Source organism: Dromaius novaehollandiae, chromosome 1, assembly GCF_036370855.1.
Source record: "Dromaius novaehollandiae isolate bDroNov1 chromosome 1, bDroNov1.hap1, whole genome shotgun sequence".
NCBI classification, from domain to species: domain Eukaryota; kingdom Metazoa; phylum Chordata; class Aves; order Casuariiformes; family Dromaiidae; genus Dromaius; species Dromaius novaehollandiae.
Window position 1 is genome coordinate 139,748,372 of NC_088098.1, and position 19,810 is coordinate 139,768,181.

General features: G+C 37.5%; 1 protein-coding gene across 3 annotated transcripts in view; it reads right to left on the reverse strand.

Annotated features, from left to right (window-relative positions):
• Positions 1–19,810, reverse strand: part of SHROOM2 (shroom family member 2) — a 133,329-nt gene that overhangs the window by 75,698 nt on the left and 37,821 nt on the right. For all 3 annotated transcript variants that reach the window (XM_026116972.2, XM_064500523.1, XM_064500539.1), the window contains one exon: positions 4,558–4,709. In XM_026116972.2, the coding sequence (XP_025972757.1) occupies positions 4,558–4,709 (152 nt within the window). The remainder of the gene's footprint in view (positions 1–4,557; positions 4,710–19,810) is intronic.

The window sequence follows — 19,810 nt, forward strand, 5'->3', positions numbered from 1 at the left end:
TGTGAAAGAAGTCCATGGCTACTCCTCACTTGCCCACCCAATTTCCATTTCCACTAACATAAGATTCAAGCAGCCAGCAAGACAGCCCCAGTGACCTCCGAGAAGATGCACACAGGCACTGTTCAGAAGCTAAACTCCATTCATGTGAGTAACAGTGTGGGCAAATAAATGGTGAAGAGACACAGCAGGGAGAGTACGTGTATGTGTTTGAGATCATTTTCTCCTCCTGGTCTGGTGTCTAGCTCCACCTGAGGAAGTAGGAGACTTCTTTGCTTCCCTTCATTGTCCGTCTGTTAGGAATCAGGAGCAAGGGACAGGAACAGCAGTATGGGGAGAGATGCACAGGGACAGAAGAAGGGGAAGTATCTCAGTCACCATGGCTTTGGGAGAGATGCACAGTGGATTGGTCCGTACGCACGATGCAATAGGACACAAGGCAGATATGCAAAAGGACATGGGCAGGAAAGGATGCATGTTTCTATCTAATTAACATAACTTCTTAGGGTGGCTCCCAGAGGGCAACTAAACCCACACTCTCTTTAACATTAACAGACTCCAAATAGGCATGTCACCATGCATAAACTTAGAACACTTTATTACAATAAATATCATTAATTCATAGTGAAAAAAGTATTCAAAACTTTCATGGCTTTGTAGTATATGGTTATGCCAAGCACATGCAAAGGAACAGGGATTATTTTAATAACTTGAATGGAATTTAACTTAAAAAGTGTATGAAGAACAGTCAATTATATAGAATATAGTAACCACCTAAGTATCAACACTCAGAGCAGTTTTACACGTACATATGAATATTCATACATATCTTCCCAAAGAACAGAAAAACAAACACAATTTATGTAAGAAATGTCCTGAGCATGCTTTCCTTTCCATTTTCCTAAGAAAAGAATCCACTCAGGAAATAATTCAGTAGTGCACTGACGAACTAGCACACAATTAAGATGAGTTGTTTTGACAAATCCACTTGAGAAAACAACACAAAGCCTGCTGAATCCTCTTTTAATCCAAGACCAAAAGGTACACTGCATTTGTTCGATCATCAATATCTGTAAGCTATCTGAACACCACACATTTACTGTTGAGCCAGTTGCACAGTCCTGGTTTGTTTCAAACCACAACTGCAACGTTTCCAAAAAATAAAGCAAAGCATGCATGCCGACAGCCACTATATTTTGTATTTGCTACTACACTAGCTTTATTTAGAGACCAATATTTTTTCCCCTATGCAATTCAGGCAGCAGATTCTTTGAAAATAGTTGGTAAGAGTCATTTCTGTGGAAGCCAACTACCACTGCTAAACCACACCAGCCATGTAAGAATTTTTGGCCACAGTCAAATGCTAGTAACTGTGAATGAATGTTACTCACCATGGCAAAACTTTCACTTGGTTTTGGCTTAGGTAAGTTACACTTTTAAAAGAAAAATAGCATGCCCTACTGCTTCCCAGGTACAGAACTAGTTAGATCAGTGTAAGACCAGGAATTGGCCTTACTGCAATAAAGAGAGACCTGTATGGGGGAATTTCACATGCACGAGCTGCTCAGCAGGGATAAATAAAACTAGATTGTGCTGCATTAAATCTACTTACATTAACAGGAAATTCTTTACACTGCAGAAGAATATTGTTAAAAACTATTTTTTCTACATCTTGATAGTTGTTAAAGCTTTTTTTTAAAAAAAAAAAAAAAAACACTTCTGGATCAGTATAGAAATAGTTAATCCTAGAAAAAAAATTTCAATACCAAATCCAGATGGTTGCTTGTCACTTTCCATTCCAAGCTAACTCTCACATATATCAAGGACAAACATCGTTAAAACAAAGGTTCTTTTATGACCTTCAAGACTAGGCTGCTGAACTTAAATGATTTCTGTTTCATGCTTCAGATTATCACACTTGATATCCAGAGGGAATAAATTGTTAAAACAATGCTATAAAGACGCATCGCAGTGCTGGACAAAAGATACAGGGCAAGCAGACAAAGATGCTAAAATCCCTTGCAGATCAACATATCAACTTATATATAACTCACTGAAAGGGAATTGTGGGGTTATTCCCTGTCCCCCCAGAGAACAGTAAGGGTGGATCTAAAGAAGTCTGAAATAGTCTAAAAACGCTAAAACAGACATTTCAAGATTCCTGTAAGCAATTAAAGTGCCTCTGCAAGTAGTGGTCCTATCCAACTGAAAACCTACTTCCCCAGATAATTTTGCAGTCAGATCAGTTCCCTGATCCAATTCAATCCAGACTTGCAGGAGTGCTCATACAAAGACTACACAACTGCTTTGCTTAAAGACAGGACTGCTTAAAGCACTCATAAAAATTCAGCCTAAGATTTAGGGCAAACAGAACAAAACAATACTGTTGTTCAAACCATAACTTCTGGAAGAAAGCATGCAACAAGGCTTTTTTTTAAAAAAAACTGCATCATTTGAACTTTTAACAGGAAAAGAAAAGCTATTTCAGCACACAGCAGTGCATGAGATCAAGTTGGCCAAGAACAAACTGAGACTGGGTATTAAAAGGTTTCTGACCGTCAAAGGACTGATGTCCTGAGGCAACTTTCCAAGAGAAGGAGCAAAGTTGAAAAACCACAAACAAAAGGCCCTAGCTAATTTCCTTCAGTAAGTTTTATAAAATTTTATCTAATATTATGCAGGCTTGTCAATGGCCCCAAAGGCTCTTTCCTGTTTAGGGAGCTATGGAAGTCCTCATGAATTGAAGACAAAAATGTTTTCCCTAACAACGGTCACTATTTCAGCCTCTTGGCTAGAACAGCTAGTTTGCTTGTGACCACTGCCCATGTACTAAGGAAGGAAAAAGAGGAGGGATGAGAAAGGACTGATCAAAATCCATCAGCTTTGCACCAAATCACGTGCAGGCATGCATAGCAACTGGGCTCTGTTGCCTGCAAAGAATGGTCACAAATCTCCAGCAGCAAATTAGTGCTTGATTAGCTGTACGAAAGTCCTCCAAAAACACATGAATGGAGTAAAGTAATTATGAAAGGCAACAATGGCATAGCTGTCTCCCCTACTTGGGTATTTCAACAACAAAATTTCTGCTGTTTCCAGAAAGAGACCAGAATTCACAGATTTTGTGCATGTTACTATCACAAAACTGAAAAGGACCAAGAAACAGGGAATCTTTCCTTTCGTTCTAAAGTTATTCACAGCAATTAAGGCTTGCTGTCTTGGCAGATTCTTCAGTGTCTATAAAACCTCTCAACCCTGAAGTTTTCCTTTTCAGTAACAGAAACAACTGATGTAACCAGCATTAACAAAAGTTCTTCTACTGGAAGAGCCAGTGCAAGCTGAAACTGCTGAAGATCAACATGATTTATAATAGTTAGGAATGCAAATTATTTTGCATTTATTAGCTTTAGTGTTGTATACATTTTGCGAGAGCTTCCTGAAGATGTTTTTAGTAAGAATATAAACTGTACCACCTGTCAGAGGTTCACGTTCCAATAATTTCTTCTGACAAAAACACCTTTTCAATCCAATGGCGAGAAGTTATTTAAATACCTCTCTTATCTATCAGTGCTATTTCACAAAAAGATAGTCCCCATTTAAGACAGCCTCAGAATGAGAGTTACATCTACAGACTTGATCACGATACATGTCAAACCCAATTCTCAGCATCTGCAGTGCTACAACAAAAGGGGTTTTTTTTGATTCTAGCAAAGACATCTAAAATTCCAACACAAAAGACTGGTTAGTAATAATTTGACATAAGAAATTACATAGAAAGTTCTGAGTCATCAAAGTAGGAAATTAATAAGAAAGATTTTGCTTCTTGTTCAAAATTCTTGTTTTTAATTTTTTCAAAAGCTATCAGATTTAACTTATTTGAACATCTGTAATGCTTACTTTTGTCAAAATTTTGTGATACTTATTTTTAAGTTAGTAAAAAACATGCTAACTTAGAGTCAAAAAGAGAAAACAAAAAATTTCTACACCATACAAATACTGTTTTGAATTTTTCAATTTTTTGATTCACTGATCTCTAACTAAAAATTCATTTTATTCAAAGTATGCAAGAAATGTTTGAGACTTAAAATATTCTCACAAAGTGGAAGAACTATTTACCAAAGGTTTCCCACATAATTCCTCACAGTCCAACTGGCCTGCGTAGCAAACATGCTAAAAAGCATTATCAATGTCAGCTAACCAAATACAGAGGAAGCAGGGCAGGTGAGAGAGTTTCCTTCATGCACTGCATTTCAAGAGGACAGATAGGAACAGAGTCCTGATTCCTTACGTTACAACAGTGTTCACAGAATACACTGTCTCAGTTTTTGCTCTGATTGAAAGTCTACCTCTACTCCATGTCTTCTTCCATAAAGATTCTGTGTTCAAGAATGTTGGTCAGCACCTTATCATGTTCAAGTAATACTGCTTAATGCTTCTAAATATGAACATCATAAAACGTAATGAAAGTCCTTTCATTAACTTGCCAAGTCTTGGCAGATTTAGTCGTCCAGTAGCTTAGAGTCTGAATACATTTGGCTTTCCAACTGAATGTCACAAGCTTACCTTTTTACTACAAGCTTTAGCATCTTGTGTGAACCTTTTACCAGACAGATTGCTTCTTGTCGGAAACCGGAGAGGCCCACATCATTGATGCCAACAATTTCATCCCCGGCCAGTAACTTGTCCACAGCTGCAGCTTTGCTCCCATCTTCAATCTGAAGAAAAAGCATGTCAAATGGCAGAATTATTGAACTTGAATAGTGACACCTTTAAAATAAGATAATGAGTTTTCAATTATCGGCTTCACACAATAATTACTACACTAATTAGATGGTTAAAATAATTTAAAAATACACTTGAAGAGGCTACAAAGCAAAAGTAATGATACACAAGGCACAACAGGGAAGGGAAGAAAATGTAACCGAGGAAACTTCCTGAGACTAGAATACTCAGTGGAAATTTGGGAGTCAAAAGCATTTGTGATCTTGAGCGAGCTCTGTTCAATACAGTACAGTTAATCATACTTGCAAATAGAGCTTTGGAGAGACATTTTAAAATCTGATTCTCTAAAGAAAGTAACCAATAACATTAACCATACAGTCCACTCCAAAAAAGTCTGGCATGCTATGAAACCCAAAAATACTGTGAAACAAGCTGCTAGGGAAAATTCATTTTTATCAGGCGTGTAACATTTCGGAAAACATCTGAGAATTTACAATCCATATAGCTAACATGCAGTCCCAGCTAGAGAAAAGAAAACCAATGTGTCACACTGCTGAAAAACACAGCAATACCATGGGAAACCCGCTGGAAAATTATTTTGCTGACATTGGTATCGCTCTCATCTGTTGAATTTTACCAGAGTTATTCACAACATGCAGTGAAACACGCACACAATAAATTAAGGAATTCAGGTTTTGGCAATTCCTGTCCTGATGCAGGAAATACAGCCATTACGAGTTGCCGACTTCTAAAATTTAAAACAAATCCCCGAAGCTTGATCAGCCAGACTGGCAAGTATCAACACAGCTGTAGGTGTTGAACACTTTGCAACTCAGGCCTTTGGCCTTCTCAGTTTCTCCCCTTTTCTTTTGCTGTCAACACAGCCTCCAGCCTTCCAGTTGCTTGGGCTCATGATCTAGGAATTTAATTTTTTATTCCTTCCTTACTTGCTCACAATCCATATCCCACCTCTTCTTACAGATTTGACACTTTGTCTTCAAAGCAAAGATTTTCCTTTATGTCTTCATTATATTTTGCCTTGACTACTACAATATCTTTGACTCACACTTTATTAAATACCAGTAAGCCCACAAAGAAGAATTCTTTATAATTGGCTTAGCTGCAGAAAGCTTCATAAAGAACTGCCACCTTCTCAGACACCAAAGACAATCAACCATGAGATAAATCCACAGAAAACAACTTCATGGTTCTGGAGCTCACAGTGCAGGTTTTAGGGATACTCCAACAACAAAAGTATGCATTAAATAACTAATGAAATAAGCAGTATCTCTTGATGAAAGTGCATTAGCATGATCTCATAAAGCACAGCCATTTTATTTCAAGCAAATTAAAGCTCTCTTTATTTAAGTTTAGTAGAAATGTTCTTAAAAATCTTCAAACATATAAACCTAAGCCATAAAGAATGCTATGCATAAGGTCTAGCTTTGAACCCCACTCTGAAGCTGTGGTTATTGATAGTAATCAAGCAATTTAATTTCCAGAATTTTTCTTAGAAAAACACAGATAATTAAAGACAATGCAAGTTTCTACATCCCAGCACATCTAGTTTTCAAGCTACTACCTGCCTCTGACCTGCTTGGATATCCTCTGAACATCAAAAATTTACCAGAATATTGATATTGCAGTTCAGATTTACAGTACAGTTGAAAGCAAGGGAGCAGCAATTCACTTACATGTAAGAGAAAATTTTAGTCCGGTGTTGTTAAGCCCTGAGTGGCTGCCACAGGAGGAACCCTGAAGTCAGTCAGAGCTAAACAAAAGGATAAGCAAACAGGGACCCATGAATCTTAAGCCTCCCAAAAAGGCAATCTCAAGTCCTTCAAGTGCTCAGAGACATTTCTGGATTACTTCTAAGTAAACTGCATTTGAAGATGTGAAGCCCAGCGGGTAAGAAAAGCGGAGAAAAACAGTAATGTAAAGCAGAGTTCAATTACTAGAACTGTTGGTAGAAGGTCAAACAGAGGTGGAGAGGGGAAAAAAAATAAAATAAAAAGTAAGGGGACAGTATGTTATGCGATCGCACATTTTAAACCAGAAAGTGTAGGTGCCAACCAGTTGTGGTCCTTACGCACTCAGCAAGGTACCAGCTTAACCAAATGGGGTAAGAAGCCCTTGTGCTGCCCGGATGTCAACAATTTGAAGTCTGAGCCTGAAGACCTTGACAGGGTCTTTTTTGTCTTAAAAAAAAAATCTGTCTCCTAGGGTTTCAAGGAATGTTCATTGTTCTCAGTAAGCGTGTTTGTTTTTTCTTCAGACTCTCAATGCACTGACTGCAGAGAGTATTCAGTTACCCCCTCTGAGTTTTCATTTCAGCAGGGAGACTACACATTCCACACAGTGCAAGCTTTCCAAAGAGACTTTGTCTGTCCAAAACAACATTAATCAAAAAAAAAAAAAAAAAAGAAAAAAAGAAAAAAGAAAAAGAATGAAAGAAAAATACCAAAACTGAAGCACAAAGCTGAAGCACTCCTCATGAAAACTGGAAGCTGCTCTAACACGTTGCCTCCAAATGAGTTGCAGCTAGGGAGAATAAAAACTATACATTCCTTCACAGTAAAAATCTCCTTGAGCTGAACAAATTTAAACATAGGTCTTTCTTACTAGTTTTAACTTAGGTTACTGAATGGCTGCATGAACATGACTCCACTTGACAATGCATTTTTAGTGGAAACATGTACTTTAGCTAGAAAGGAAAAATGCAATTTCTCTGGATACACTAAAAAGTCATTTAGTCATGATGGCTAAAAAGTCACTGACTTTGCATCCATCTAAAGAAACACAACCAAAAACATCCAGGAGAAAAAGACCTCTTCAAAAGTGTTGTGCTGCCTACCTTCCTCCTCTGCTCAAATTTGCACAGTACCATTCTAGTGTCTCTTTCAGGTTTTCTCTTCTTCTATTTTTATTTTTTTTACCTGTTGATATACTTTCCATCTCACCAGGCCTTCACTAGTACTGTAAATCCCAACCAACATACACAAACATTTTAGCACCAACAAATGCACTAGAAAATGTCACATCTCAAATGCGTATGCTACACTACACTTAGGATTTAAGCTCAAGTTAAAAGCAAATATTTGCGACAAAATATTATTTATCTAACAAACATCTAATATCTTCCCAAATTTCAGATGCCCAGAAAAACTGAGAGTCAATATCCCCAAATAAAGCCTTGAAAATGCAGAGGAAGATTTTAAGACAAAGTCTTTCATGAAAAGCCAGCAAGAACAGATCTAAGCCTGCCAGTGAGCAGTCAGCAGGCAGAGATGACCGCGCATAACCCTGAACAACTGCTCTCCTCAGTCTGGAATACTTGCAGGATTTGAAAGTCCCTAAAGTATACATCTTAACATTTTTATAGCAACACCAGGAAAAAAAAGACTCAGCCAAGATAACCAACATCCATATTCACTTATAAATAAAGGATCTAAACGTTCAAAAAAGCATGTTTAATTACACCACCTACTTTGGATGAGTAAAGGAAGAGTTCCAGAAACTCCCTCAAACCACTCTTTTAATATGTATTAGTAAGTTATACCCCTCTTATTATGCTGAATTACTAAGAATAAACAGCATGACTTTCTATCTTTAACAGGGATGCTGATATTACTACAGAAGAGTGTTTTCAAGAGGACAGGAAGAGGATGTTTGTTGATAAAAAGCATCTATTTAGACAATATCCAACTCTCACTTTGCTGTTCCTGATAACCTCCCTGTGAACATAAGCAAAGACAAATTTGGGGATATATTTGAGGAGTGGAACCACTGGTTTCTGCTGTTATAACTGTATCCACACTAACTGCTGTATCTAAAAATCTAAAATATATCCCTCAAAATATAGCCCCAAAACAGGAAGCGATATGGATACAAGACGCATATGTAGGTAATGATTAGGACAAAAATATTGTTAATGGAAAAACACCTACTGTAGAACGTGAAGTCTTTTGTGAAAAGGAGAAAAGACCTTCAAACGGGAGAGTGTCATGGAGAAAAGTGTAATAGGTAGATATGCTAACACATTCAAAGGACACTTAAAAGTCTATATTCCCACTGCGGGTAATACATTGAAAGGGGGAAAAAGTAACGGCCTACGTTTGTAGCTTTAAAATAATGTAGGGTTGACAGGGGTGCACCACTTCTGGAACGTGATCCATTAATTTCTGTGTTTACCAAGCCTGATGCTTTCCTTTAAATACCCACATTCTTCTATATACACCTGTATAAACAAGCAGGAGTCAAGTTGGGGAAGTGCAGTGTCACATGAGATATCTAGTTTCGTTTACAAATGATGACATTGCATCAGTTTATTGTCCATTCTCTCTTTGGATAGTGTGGGAGACGGGATGAAAACCCAAACCCAGAGACAAACACAGGAAAAAACAGCTCTATTTATCAGCATTCTGCTATCAGCAGTGATAAACTATTTTACCATAATTCATTTCTTGTCTGCACAAGACACTGTGGTTGTTTGTCCTATGAACATCTAATATGGATTTTTTAAAAAAACGATCATCTTCAAATGAGATCTTCAGAACAAGTAAAATTGAAGGAAATGTTAATTATTTTGAGCTGCACTGAGTTAAACAAAGGAGAAATACCTCTACAGTTAAAGCTTGGCATTTGTGTAATTTGGAGGAAGCAACAGAAAAGTTACAGAACTGAACTCCAGCTATATTCTGCAGTCCCAGTCTAAATGGTGAGAACTGCAGTTATTGGCAAGATTCATGGGTCAAACTGAGGCAGGCTAAAACAGTGGTGCAAACTGCAACAGGATCAAACTGGCCCAAAGAGAGCGGGTGAGCACGTGCACAGCACTCTCACGTCGGCACACGTGCGCTGGAAGCTGGGCCAGGCTAACACATTCCAGTTTGTATCCTTTCATATCCCCTCTCTCCCACTTCAGATTTAGTGTGTGGATATTAAAGGAATTACTGGAAGGGCACTTGGCAGGGAATGAACGCTCTTCCCATCTTACAGGTGGGCTCAGAGGCATAAGTGGATAAAGTGCCAGAACTATACGGGATGTCTGTGGCAGAGCAAGGAAGGCTCTGCAGACCTTCAAACCATTCGATGGTATCTCTAACCCTGAACCACCTCTACTCTCAGATTGCTGATTCAACAGCCAGCATTAACTGTCAAACATGAACTAGAAGGAAGAGTGTACAAAGAAAAAAACGCTTAACTATGCACTACCGATTTGCAAAATGCAGGCCTATCCAATGCTATCCTAGTATTAACTTGGCCATAGCTGCATTTGTATTGGACAAGCAACCATCAGTTAACACTGACCTCCACTGCAGTCACACCGTATCCTAGAAGTAATACAGAAGCCAGAATTTCCTTTCTGTTTGGTGTCATCATTTCACACCCCACCAGCCATTGCCACCTACTTGCTCTTCTTTAGATTATTTTTAAACCTTACAGTAAGCTGCAACTAGATTTCAGGACTGTTTCATGGAGAACAACTTATTTCTCTGAAGGCAGTTTCTTTCTCCCTAAACTACACAGGAACAGTTCACTAATCCTGTCAAAGAGCATCAGAGCAGGCACAGAAACCTGCATGGGCCAGGTGCCCTTTCCAAGAGTTCACCCCTGCAACGCGCGGATCGGCTGCGCACACTGTAAGCCGTCGCTCTGGCAGGGTGTCTGCCTTCTATCAACAGATGGTTCTTAAAAATCAATTTGGAAACATTTTTTAAAGGCTAGAGTTCAACAATAGGACACAGTCTACCATGGCCCTTTCTAATTGCTTTTTCTTTGGTACATTTAAACAGTTGGATATTTGCCAGCTTTTTTTTTTTTTTTTTATTAAGAAAGCATTACATTTTGTAAAGCTGTCACTCAATACAGTTCCTTAAGTATTTATTCAATTTTTATAATTGCGTCCACTCCTGCTGTTCTGACTAAGGGCCTGCTGCCATTTCCACTATAACAGACCATTTCTGTGGGGGATTTATTACTCTGTGGGGGATTTATTACAGCTGTAAAAATTGACTCCAGGCTGAAACTTAAATTCAGAGTTCCTCAAACCAGAAGCATTTCAAAAGTATAGTTAAAAACAAACAAACAAAAAACCCTCTATTTCCCTTTAAAAAACCAATTACATAAGCCAAACAATACTTTATTAGACTTTTCTAAATATAAATCATCAATTACTATTTCTAAGAGGAGACTGTTACTGTACCTTACTCTATTTGGATCACGGTCTATGAACTGCGCAGATTAAAGAGGACCAACTAATGTATTCAAAGTTTACGAAGAGTATATACGAATCTTTGTTCCAAGACACTAATGATCACAATTTACATATGAAAACTAACAGGAAGAGAGACTTTAAAGATCTGTAGGTTCTAAAAACTTAAAAAACATATGCTTTTGTTTTTAAAGGTTTGTTAAAACTAATTTCACTGTTTCAGTAACTGAAGTTGGAAATATTTCATGATTGTTTAACCCTTGTACTAGAATTTCTTAAAAAAAAACAAAACAAAAACAAAACAACACACCCTACCTTGATGCTTTGAAAGTAGAGAGCTAATGTATCAGGAAAAGGAAGGTGCGGCTGCCTTATGTCGGGGACGTTTCTTTTGTTCTTAACACCAACACTTTGCTAGACAAACTCTAGAGCTTCTAAACAAAATCTGCTTGCTCCAACTTGGTGAGATTTGCCAGAATACATCTTTAGAAGCATATTCCAGACTTTGTAGCCCATGTAATCCGGACCAGCTGGCCTTCATACACCCCATCTCCACAGAACCACTACATAGGCACAAAATTCTTGGACTTGGGGACTCTTTCCATGCAAGAGCATGTCTAGGCCAATGCAAGTAGGGCAGTATTAAGAGTGTAAGTAGGCCTTACACTCTTAACAAGCCTAGGCTGGCATGCAGGCAAGAGGTAAGCAAAAGTGGATCCAGCCTACCTAAAATGCAGAGGGGCAATGCTTTGGGTTAACGAATGAGTCCATGACAAAAATGGAAAAGTCTGCAGTGCTGGGAGAGAGGTGGTGAAAGTCGTCTGACCTCAAAGCTGATACTGAACCAGCATCATTCGGTCTCAACCCTGTCTCATTCCTCTCTCACAGCAATGTGTTTGTAACACCTGCAAAGTGTAACTCGAGTTTCATTTTTCCTAGCACCTCATCAACATTCTAGATACCCTACTATCGCTGTTATTTAGTATAGCATTAGACCAGACAAGTTGTACATATCTTATTTAGGAATCACTGAGAAATGATACCTCTCAATTACTTTTAGCTGAGAGTCTGGTGTTATATTTTACGGAAGTTAATGGCATCCAACACAGAAAACTCATCTGAACAAACAGGTATGTTAAACTGTTCTGAAACATACCTTCACATTTTCTTTCCAAAATGACAAAATAATCTGTTTAAGGAAGCAGCTACATACGTTTGCTGTGAAAAAAATTTTGTCAGAAAATCAAAACAGGACTTCTGCCCATATATATAGTTTACTTATTCTCACAAACTCTCTGCCAGTGAAGCTTGGAAAGGTCTAGCTTATACGTATTTACTTGTGTAAATTTACTTACAGAGGATTATATATAAGCTGTTCTAACATGCAATCTGTGCAGTTAACTCTAAGCATTTTTTACAGGTCTACATTTTTGTACTGTCAGCTACTATGAACAATGATAAGAAAGTTAAAAAAAGAAGTTATGCATAGAAACAACTCGTATTTTATCTTTTCGAACTGATAAGAACAGACTTTCAAGAGGGAAAATAAGCCCTGACAAAGTAATCTTTATGATCATAAGGTTCAAGGCAACTTTGCAACCACCATATACTTCCACAAGGTTGCTTTATCTTTCTGCCTTCCTGTCCATCCCAGGAAAATAATGTCACAGCTTGCCAACATACTCTTGACAATAACATACTGAATACAAGCCAACCGCCTGTGCTACAGCACTCCAGAACTAGGGAAAGGGTATGGTTTACTGACAAATCAAAGAAAAACAATAGAAGTGTTTGTGTGTGTGTGGTCATGCAGGTGTGACTGTGCGTACATTTTGTGCAAAATTTACAAAGGAAAATGCCAGTTTCATCAGTTTTATAATTTGGCTGTGAAAAACTTTGATATCCTTCAATGGAAGGCATTAAAGGATCTACTAGGTAACATTAAAATACTCACTGAAAAGAAAATTCTACTTATTTCATTCAGTCAGTCTAACTGTTAACCTTTTACATAAATTTAAGTTGCATCTATGCCTACTGTTTCCAGAAAAAGTAACACTTCTAGACACAGGTAGCACTGGAAGACCAAGGAGCAGAAAGAACTGCTTCCTTGCCTGTTAGTTTCAAAAGGCCAGTAATGGACCTCATAAAATCCACAAGAATTTTACAAATAGCATTAGGCCTTCGTTTTAAATACCTTCTCTCGCACATCCCCTTTTTAACAGAATATTTATCTTCATTAGCTTGCACCATCTTTGGGTTATAATCTTGCCCACTACTTGTGACCTTTGGTTTTTGTCATAACACAATCATTTGCTTTTCACACAAAGAGCAAGCATAACATTTCCCAATATTTCTCCTAACAATAATTTCTTACCAACCCCTGAAAACTTGACTTTATGGCAAAAGTAAAAGTGATTTTGAATAGTTACCACTGAAGAATTTATTTACAAACCCACGGCTACACAATGGAGTAGAACATGAAACTCCTAAGCACCTGTCTGGCAGACATAAGCATTTATGAGAAGAGAATGACATGCTCATATAAAAATTGAGATAGCAACTTCCTCAACAATTCCCCTCTGTACTACTACTACTCAACTTTAAAAAAAAGTGTCTCATTTTTAATATATCTCTCTTACTTGCTGATTCTCCTATCTACTCCTCTGAAAAGCAAAGTCTCAAAAGAAGGGTCAGACTCCTAAAATTTGAGTTTGTTGACAACAGGCTTCCTTTAAGTTAACTTTTGCTCACCATTCGGAAGTGATATTCAGGCTCACAGAGCACAAAAATTACAGACTGAAGCCTTAGTCTGCCACCATCTTCCTCCCCAATTCCAGTATTTAAAGCAAAGTGCAAACAACACGACAGATTTTATTCCCCACCACCCCCCCAATGTTGAAATAGGCAGAAACCCAAAAGCTGCCTTAATTCATCATTATATAATCTATACAATCCTGTTTGCTGGAGGTATGCAATACTTCAAGCTGAATAGGTGCAAACATCTGTTGCCACTCTACTAAATCCATTTTTATGTTGTGCATTCTGTATGTGATCTCAAATCTCCTTTCTTAATGCGATAAAAACCCAGAAGCTAGTAGCATGAGTCTCACAGAAACAAAAATGTGTATTATTACAGAAACAAAAGAGGTCTGGGTAACCTTGCCCTTAGTTTCTCTTCTTTCTTGTTTATTCCGTTAGTGGCCTAGTAGAGGAAGAGAGTTTTCTCCACTCCACTTCTGCCCAGAATTCAGATATGAAGAGGTGATGCAAGCAAGCACTGGAGATGGCATTAAATGTATTTTGCTAGGGCAGAAACTGTCATGCCACAAGGTTCACAAAGCAAATCTTAGGAACAACTGCATGATAGTTTCTGTCCAAGCTGTTCCACCTTATTAATTTGCAACATCTGAACTGACTGGTACAGTCAAGCACCAGAGGATAGCTCTTACAGAAACTGCTAATACAATCAATGCGAATCTCATATAACGCCACAGTAATAAAAGCCAAAAGCACATCAGTAAATAGCTTAGCAGCTTTTTTATGCAGTTTATTGACAAGATGACTCATCTGCCTACCCGAGGCAGACACTGAAACACTCACCTGAGCAGGGTATGGAGCATTCATGTATTTAGAATTACGTACCAACATCTAAACTCTACTCTGAATCAGGAATCTGAAGAAAGCACAAGCCAATTCTGTGGAAGGGGAATAATCTATAGCGATTTATACCCAGACTTCACTCACATTGTGGTACCCTGCCGTTTTCCCCCCCTCTCCATCAGTGTTCAATTGCCATATACTTCAGCTCTAAAATAAATATTTTTTAAAATAAATAAATCTTCCTTTTTTTTTTTTTTTTTTTTTTTTTTTTTTAAACAGACCTGGTTGATCACAATTTCAGGCTCTGCACTGTGTGTACTTGCTCTATAAACTGTTCCTTTCACTCCCTTGCTTAATATTTCAATGGAACATTGGAAGAAATTCCATCCTCATGAAAAATTTACCACAGAAATTACAAGTCCAAGTATTGTCAGCATCCCTGTGAGTATCCTGCCACCTTTTCTCTACTTTAGAGGTCTAATTCTTCCTAGAATAAATGAGAGAGAATTCACCAATAAGCTAATTATATTGGTATTATACGGCAATTCATACTCGTATGGCAGAGGTTATTTTTTCTTAATAAAATACAGGCTTGCGCTGTGAATTAGCACCTGATGCATTAAAATCACAAGTTACACAAAACATACAAATAGGAGCTTCAGAAAAGCTGCATAGGCTTAGTGGTAAATCTTGCCTCTCAGGAGAATTTTTATATTCTGAAATTAGAGTATGCTTACTACTCTATATAGGCATTTTCCAAATTGGCTTTCATTTGTAGCTCTTTTTCAAAAGCTTCACTGTATGACACACATTGCTGACATAATTAGCACTAAGAGAGAGCACATAACTTCAAAGACAAAAACAAAGTTTTAAAGAAAAGGCAAAGTATTGCACTCTTACAAAAAATGAGCTGCTTTTCCTGCTTAAGAAGATATGTATTTAAGATCCAACTACTCAGTTTGACAAACACATGTATTCCTACTTGCCAAAAATATCTGTCACACGTGCATACAGACCTACTGAAAGACACATCCTGATCATGCAGCTTCGCATTCACAACTCCACGGCACAGTACGTGCTTAAGTACGAGTGAAATTTCAAGGAAGAACATTTGTACAATAATTCTTGTACTACAGGAAAGAATTAAAAATTTTACTTCTATTTTCCCATATTGGTGGTGGGATCACTATATATACATTTGTGCACATCATCATATGTTACAACTAATGTTATGTATTCTTGTTCATTCTGGTGAACGAGCACACTTCTCAAAAGTTTGTATTCCAGCAATATGTAACTATATTAATAAAATTTCATGTGCTAGCACGCCAGTTTAGGATGTCAGCATTGCCAGGAGGTTGACTGTTCTAAATACTGTATAACATAGGAAATTCTAAACTTGCACATCTTGATGACTGATAGATAATTAAAGACTCTGTTCTGAAGTTTTAAAGTGATTCTGTAACACTGTTAAGGAAACTGAGTATTTTCTGGGGCCCACAAGATACGGTCTGTATTATTTACAAAAGTCAAGGAAACAGCTGTTTTCTTTTGAGACAAGATGGGTCTTAAAAGCTAGGATGAAGTATGCAAGAGCTGGGAGCAAAGCAGTGTTTTTAATCCATTGTTTGGTCCTCTTGACAGTTTCCCCAAAGACAAATCCAGAGTATGACCATCTTTAGAGAAAAGCAGCAAGATCTTGTGGAGAGTCTGTCCACTGTAGGCGGTACTTAAATTCAAAACTTGATCCTAAGCAGAGGCCTGGTTCTGCAAATGGAGAAGTGCAAAGGACTCCCTTGACAAAGGCACCAAATTTTGCTTTATGCATAAAGACCTATGCACGTACGCTAAGATGCAATCGCAAAGATAGCATATGGTTATGAAACAATGATTTGGAGGTTGTGATTTCCAAGAAAACCTTAAACACATCCTGCAAAGATTGTTAGGTCACAAAGTGTTACAAGACTTGACTACATTTTGAATTCAGCAAAAACATCCATCATCATTAAAAACAGCAAGAAGAGATAAACAATCTACTCTTCTGAATGGTACTCAAGTATTTCAACTGTATACTACGTTACAACAACTACATACTTCACAATTTTGTTTGCGCTGTATTTAAAATCTCTCTAAATTAAGTAGCTCTTATGCTCTACCTGGGAACAAAATCTTTTATTGAGATTTATGATGGAAAAAAAAGTTAAAGGTTTGACTAAACTGTTAACTATGGCCTCTGCTTTCCAGTTGAAAAAACCAGCATATTTCTGAGTCATTTGTTTTGGAAACAGAGGTTGACCAGCCTTCTATAGGGTAATTCTACCTTTTGAAATTAAGGAAACTATGGCATTTGGTGAAGATTCTGTTACGTATCTAAGATTTTGATTTTATTAGCTGTATCACAAACTCAGTCATGAGTTTTGGTTTTTTTTAATATATATAAACACTACAGTTGGAGGAATGTAGTTCTAATAATGCTTTAGTTTTTTAAAGACACCAGCTGCCTTTGCCTCACACCTTCCTTCGTTCTGGATCACTGACCATGTGGGCTGAGGCTTACTGGTATGCAGTTACTTGTAGGAGCTGAGCAGAGCCACTTCTAGACACTTGGGAAACATCTTATATTCTTCGGTAAATCCACCATCTAACTGGTCTCCTACTATTTCCCAGCTTAAGTTTAAAATCTACAGCCCAAGCTTACCTCAAGCTGTACATTTATAAACATTCCCTATGTGACCCTTTTGACATGTTAGGTCTTCTTCATTGCTTTTTTCAAATCTAGAAATACCTTTCTCAAGAGAGTCTCAAAATTTCATTCATTCTCTTCTAGCCAATACATACATAGAAACAGTCAGATCTGTGTGGAGAAAAACTTCCAGATTATATGTCATAAGAGAAAATTTTTTATGCTGTTTGAAAAAAATAAGTTAAAAAAGGGTAGAATTTGTAATTTTGTACCTTGTAACTAACTAGGAAGATATATGTGATTATGCTTTCCAGTTTCAGGTCCTTTTTGTTCATTGTATTTAAAATCATGTTAGCATTCAATTTTATGTTTTTAAATAAGACTGTTTTGTGAAGCCATTTAAGTATGTCAAACCCTACTCAAGTATACTAGATGACTTTTAGGTAGCAAAAATTCAAGCACGAAGACTACAAGAAAGAAAGAAACTTTAATTTATACCAATAACAAGTTTTCTTTTTTCTTGTAATAAAGAGGTGACCCTCCCCAAGCAGAGGAAGGGGGTGTCTCACACTTTCTGGATAGTCGTCCTGAAGTTTGGACAGAACACACAAGATAAGCAATCACTGCTTCTTCCACTGCCTACCTTGGCTTGGTTTCAAAAGGAAAATAATTAGCTCCCCTCAACTCAGAAAAAAGGAGGAAAAAAAAAAAGATAGGAGTTCGCACTGAAGAGAGAACACTTGTGGTTTGCAAATACACTTAGTAACTGCAGTCCTGACTCCTGTTTGAATGGCCTAAGAGCGGGTGAGAATTCAAACATGTTTCTATGCCCAGAAGTTCATGTTGGGACAGTTCTATAAATAGTTTGATAGGCGAGTTTTTTGATTATTTATTTAGGGCATTTTGTTACCATAAATTGTACATGGACTCTAGGGGCTAAAAGTTAAAACACTGTACTGACCAACTTATTCGCCTCTAGAGTATTTTGTTTGATCTGGCTTACGCATCTGAAGATCAGTTAATATTTTCTTTTTTTAATATTAATTTTTAATCTCAGCTCCTGAAGATGGATCTTTCTACTTTTGCTAAGAACTACAATTCCCTTTTTGACAGGTAAATGAAATATCTGAGAATAGATTTTGGAGCTTTTGGTTTGTTTTTTAATGTAAGGATAATAAAATATTAAAATAAGATAGAAGGATCTTTATAAAAAAGATCAAAGTTGAAGGTTGTTGAAAACAAGTGTATTACAAGCCTCTTAGTAAGCAGACTTTTTTTTTTTTTTTTTTTTTTTTTTAATTAGAGCGCTATCCCTACTTCCTATGTTTCTGTTTGTTTCTCTGACTCAGGAGCAGCCAAGAACTATGGGAAATGTAAATTCAGGTGGCCTAGTTCTTCCTAGTATGTACATCTAGTGTAATGTATGTACATCTTGTTTCATAAACACAGGTCTGTCCCTTCATAGGCACCTTGGCAAGAGAAAAAGCACAGGCACACCAAAAAGGCATTCGGATATTTGAATTTGGAGGAAAGTAGCACTGGCGTTCTTGTTTCTGCAGTAGCCTTGCATCTCTAGAGGTGCAGACATGCTTTCTGCGGGTACATCCCAAAACTCTGAGCTTCCCAGGAAGCTGAATAATGAGCTCTGCTTCTCGTGAATTGTGGCAAAAAAAACCCATTTATTCTTTCAGGGACACAGGAAGACAGTGATGGGCTAGCAGTACTCCATTTAAGCTGGCCTGGATCCAAATCACATACCAAATATTAGCAGCCGAGGGATTGTGCCAATGTGGGCTGCAGTTAATACTTCCTGACCTGCTCAACAGATAGGGAAGAACTGCTACTTTTTATACTAGGGAGTTTCCAGAGCATGAATAAGGCTGAAGTTCAGGAAGTTAGTTAAATGTGCAATAAAAGACCTAGAATTCCCATTTTATTATTTGAGGAAAGCTGCAGGGACTCCTGCTGCGTTCATATACTTTATTTTCTGAGTTGCACAAAGTAAATGGAGGAGGAAACAGATTTCATGAAACTCTCTCAAATCTGTGGATATTACTGCTTAAAGGAAGCATGGCATACCTACTGGACACAACCTCTTATTCCCTTCATTTTCTAAGCCATTGGTTTCCGTACAGAAAAAGCAGGTATTTTCTTGCTCTGAAATATTAGTTACATGAAGCTGGAGAAACTGGTTGGTTACATACAGGATTTTACAGCTACAACAGACCCGTAACAGTTATCAAGTATGGGTTTTCTTCTTGTCTGGGCACCATCCAGCTCAAGCTTACAAATAAATCCCACAGCATCTTCCACGTGGTTATGCAAACCACAAGTTTGTATTTGTTTTCTATTCATAGTTTTCTCATTATAAATACAAATCCCTCTCCCCTCCCCCCTTTACTAGTTATTTACTATAGTTATTTTTTGCATTTCAAGAGTGTTTCAAAAACTTCCCTGAACTTTCTGAAAGTACTGTCCTTTTTGGTACACATCCTTTGAATTCTTCATATTTTTACTATTGATATTTTAGATATTCTTGGTCCAGTAGTTTCTTCCATTCAGTTTCAAGGTTGTGATCTGGAAGAATATCTATATAC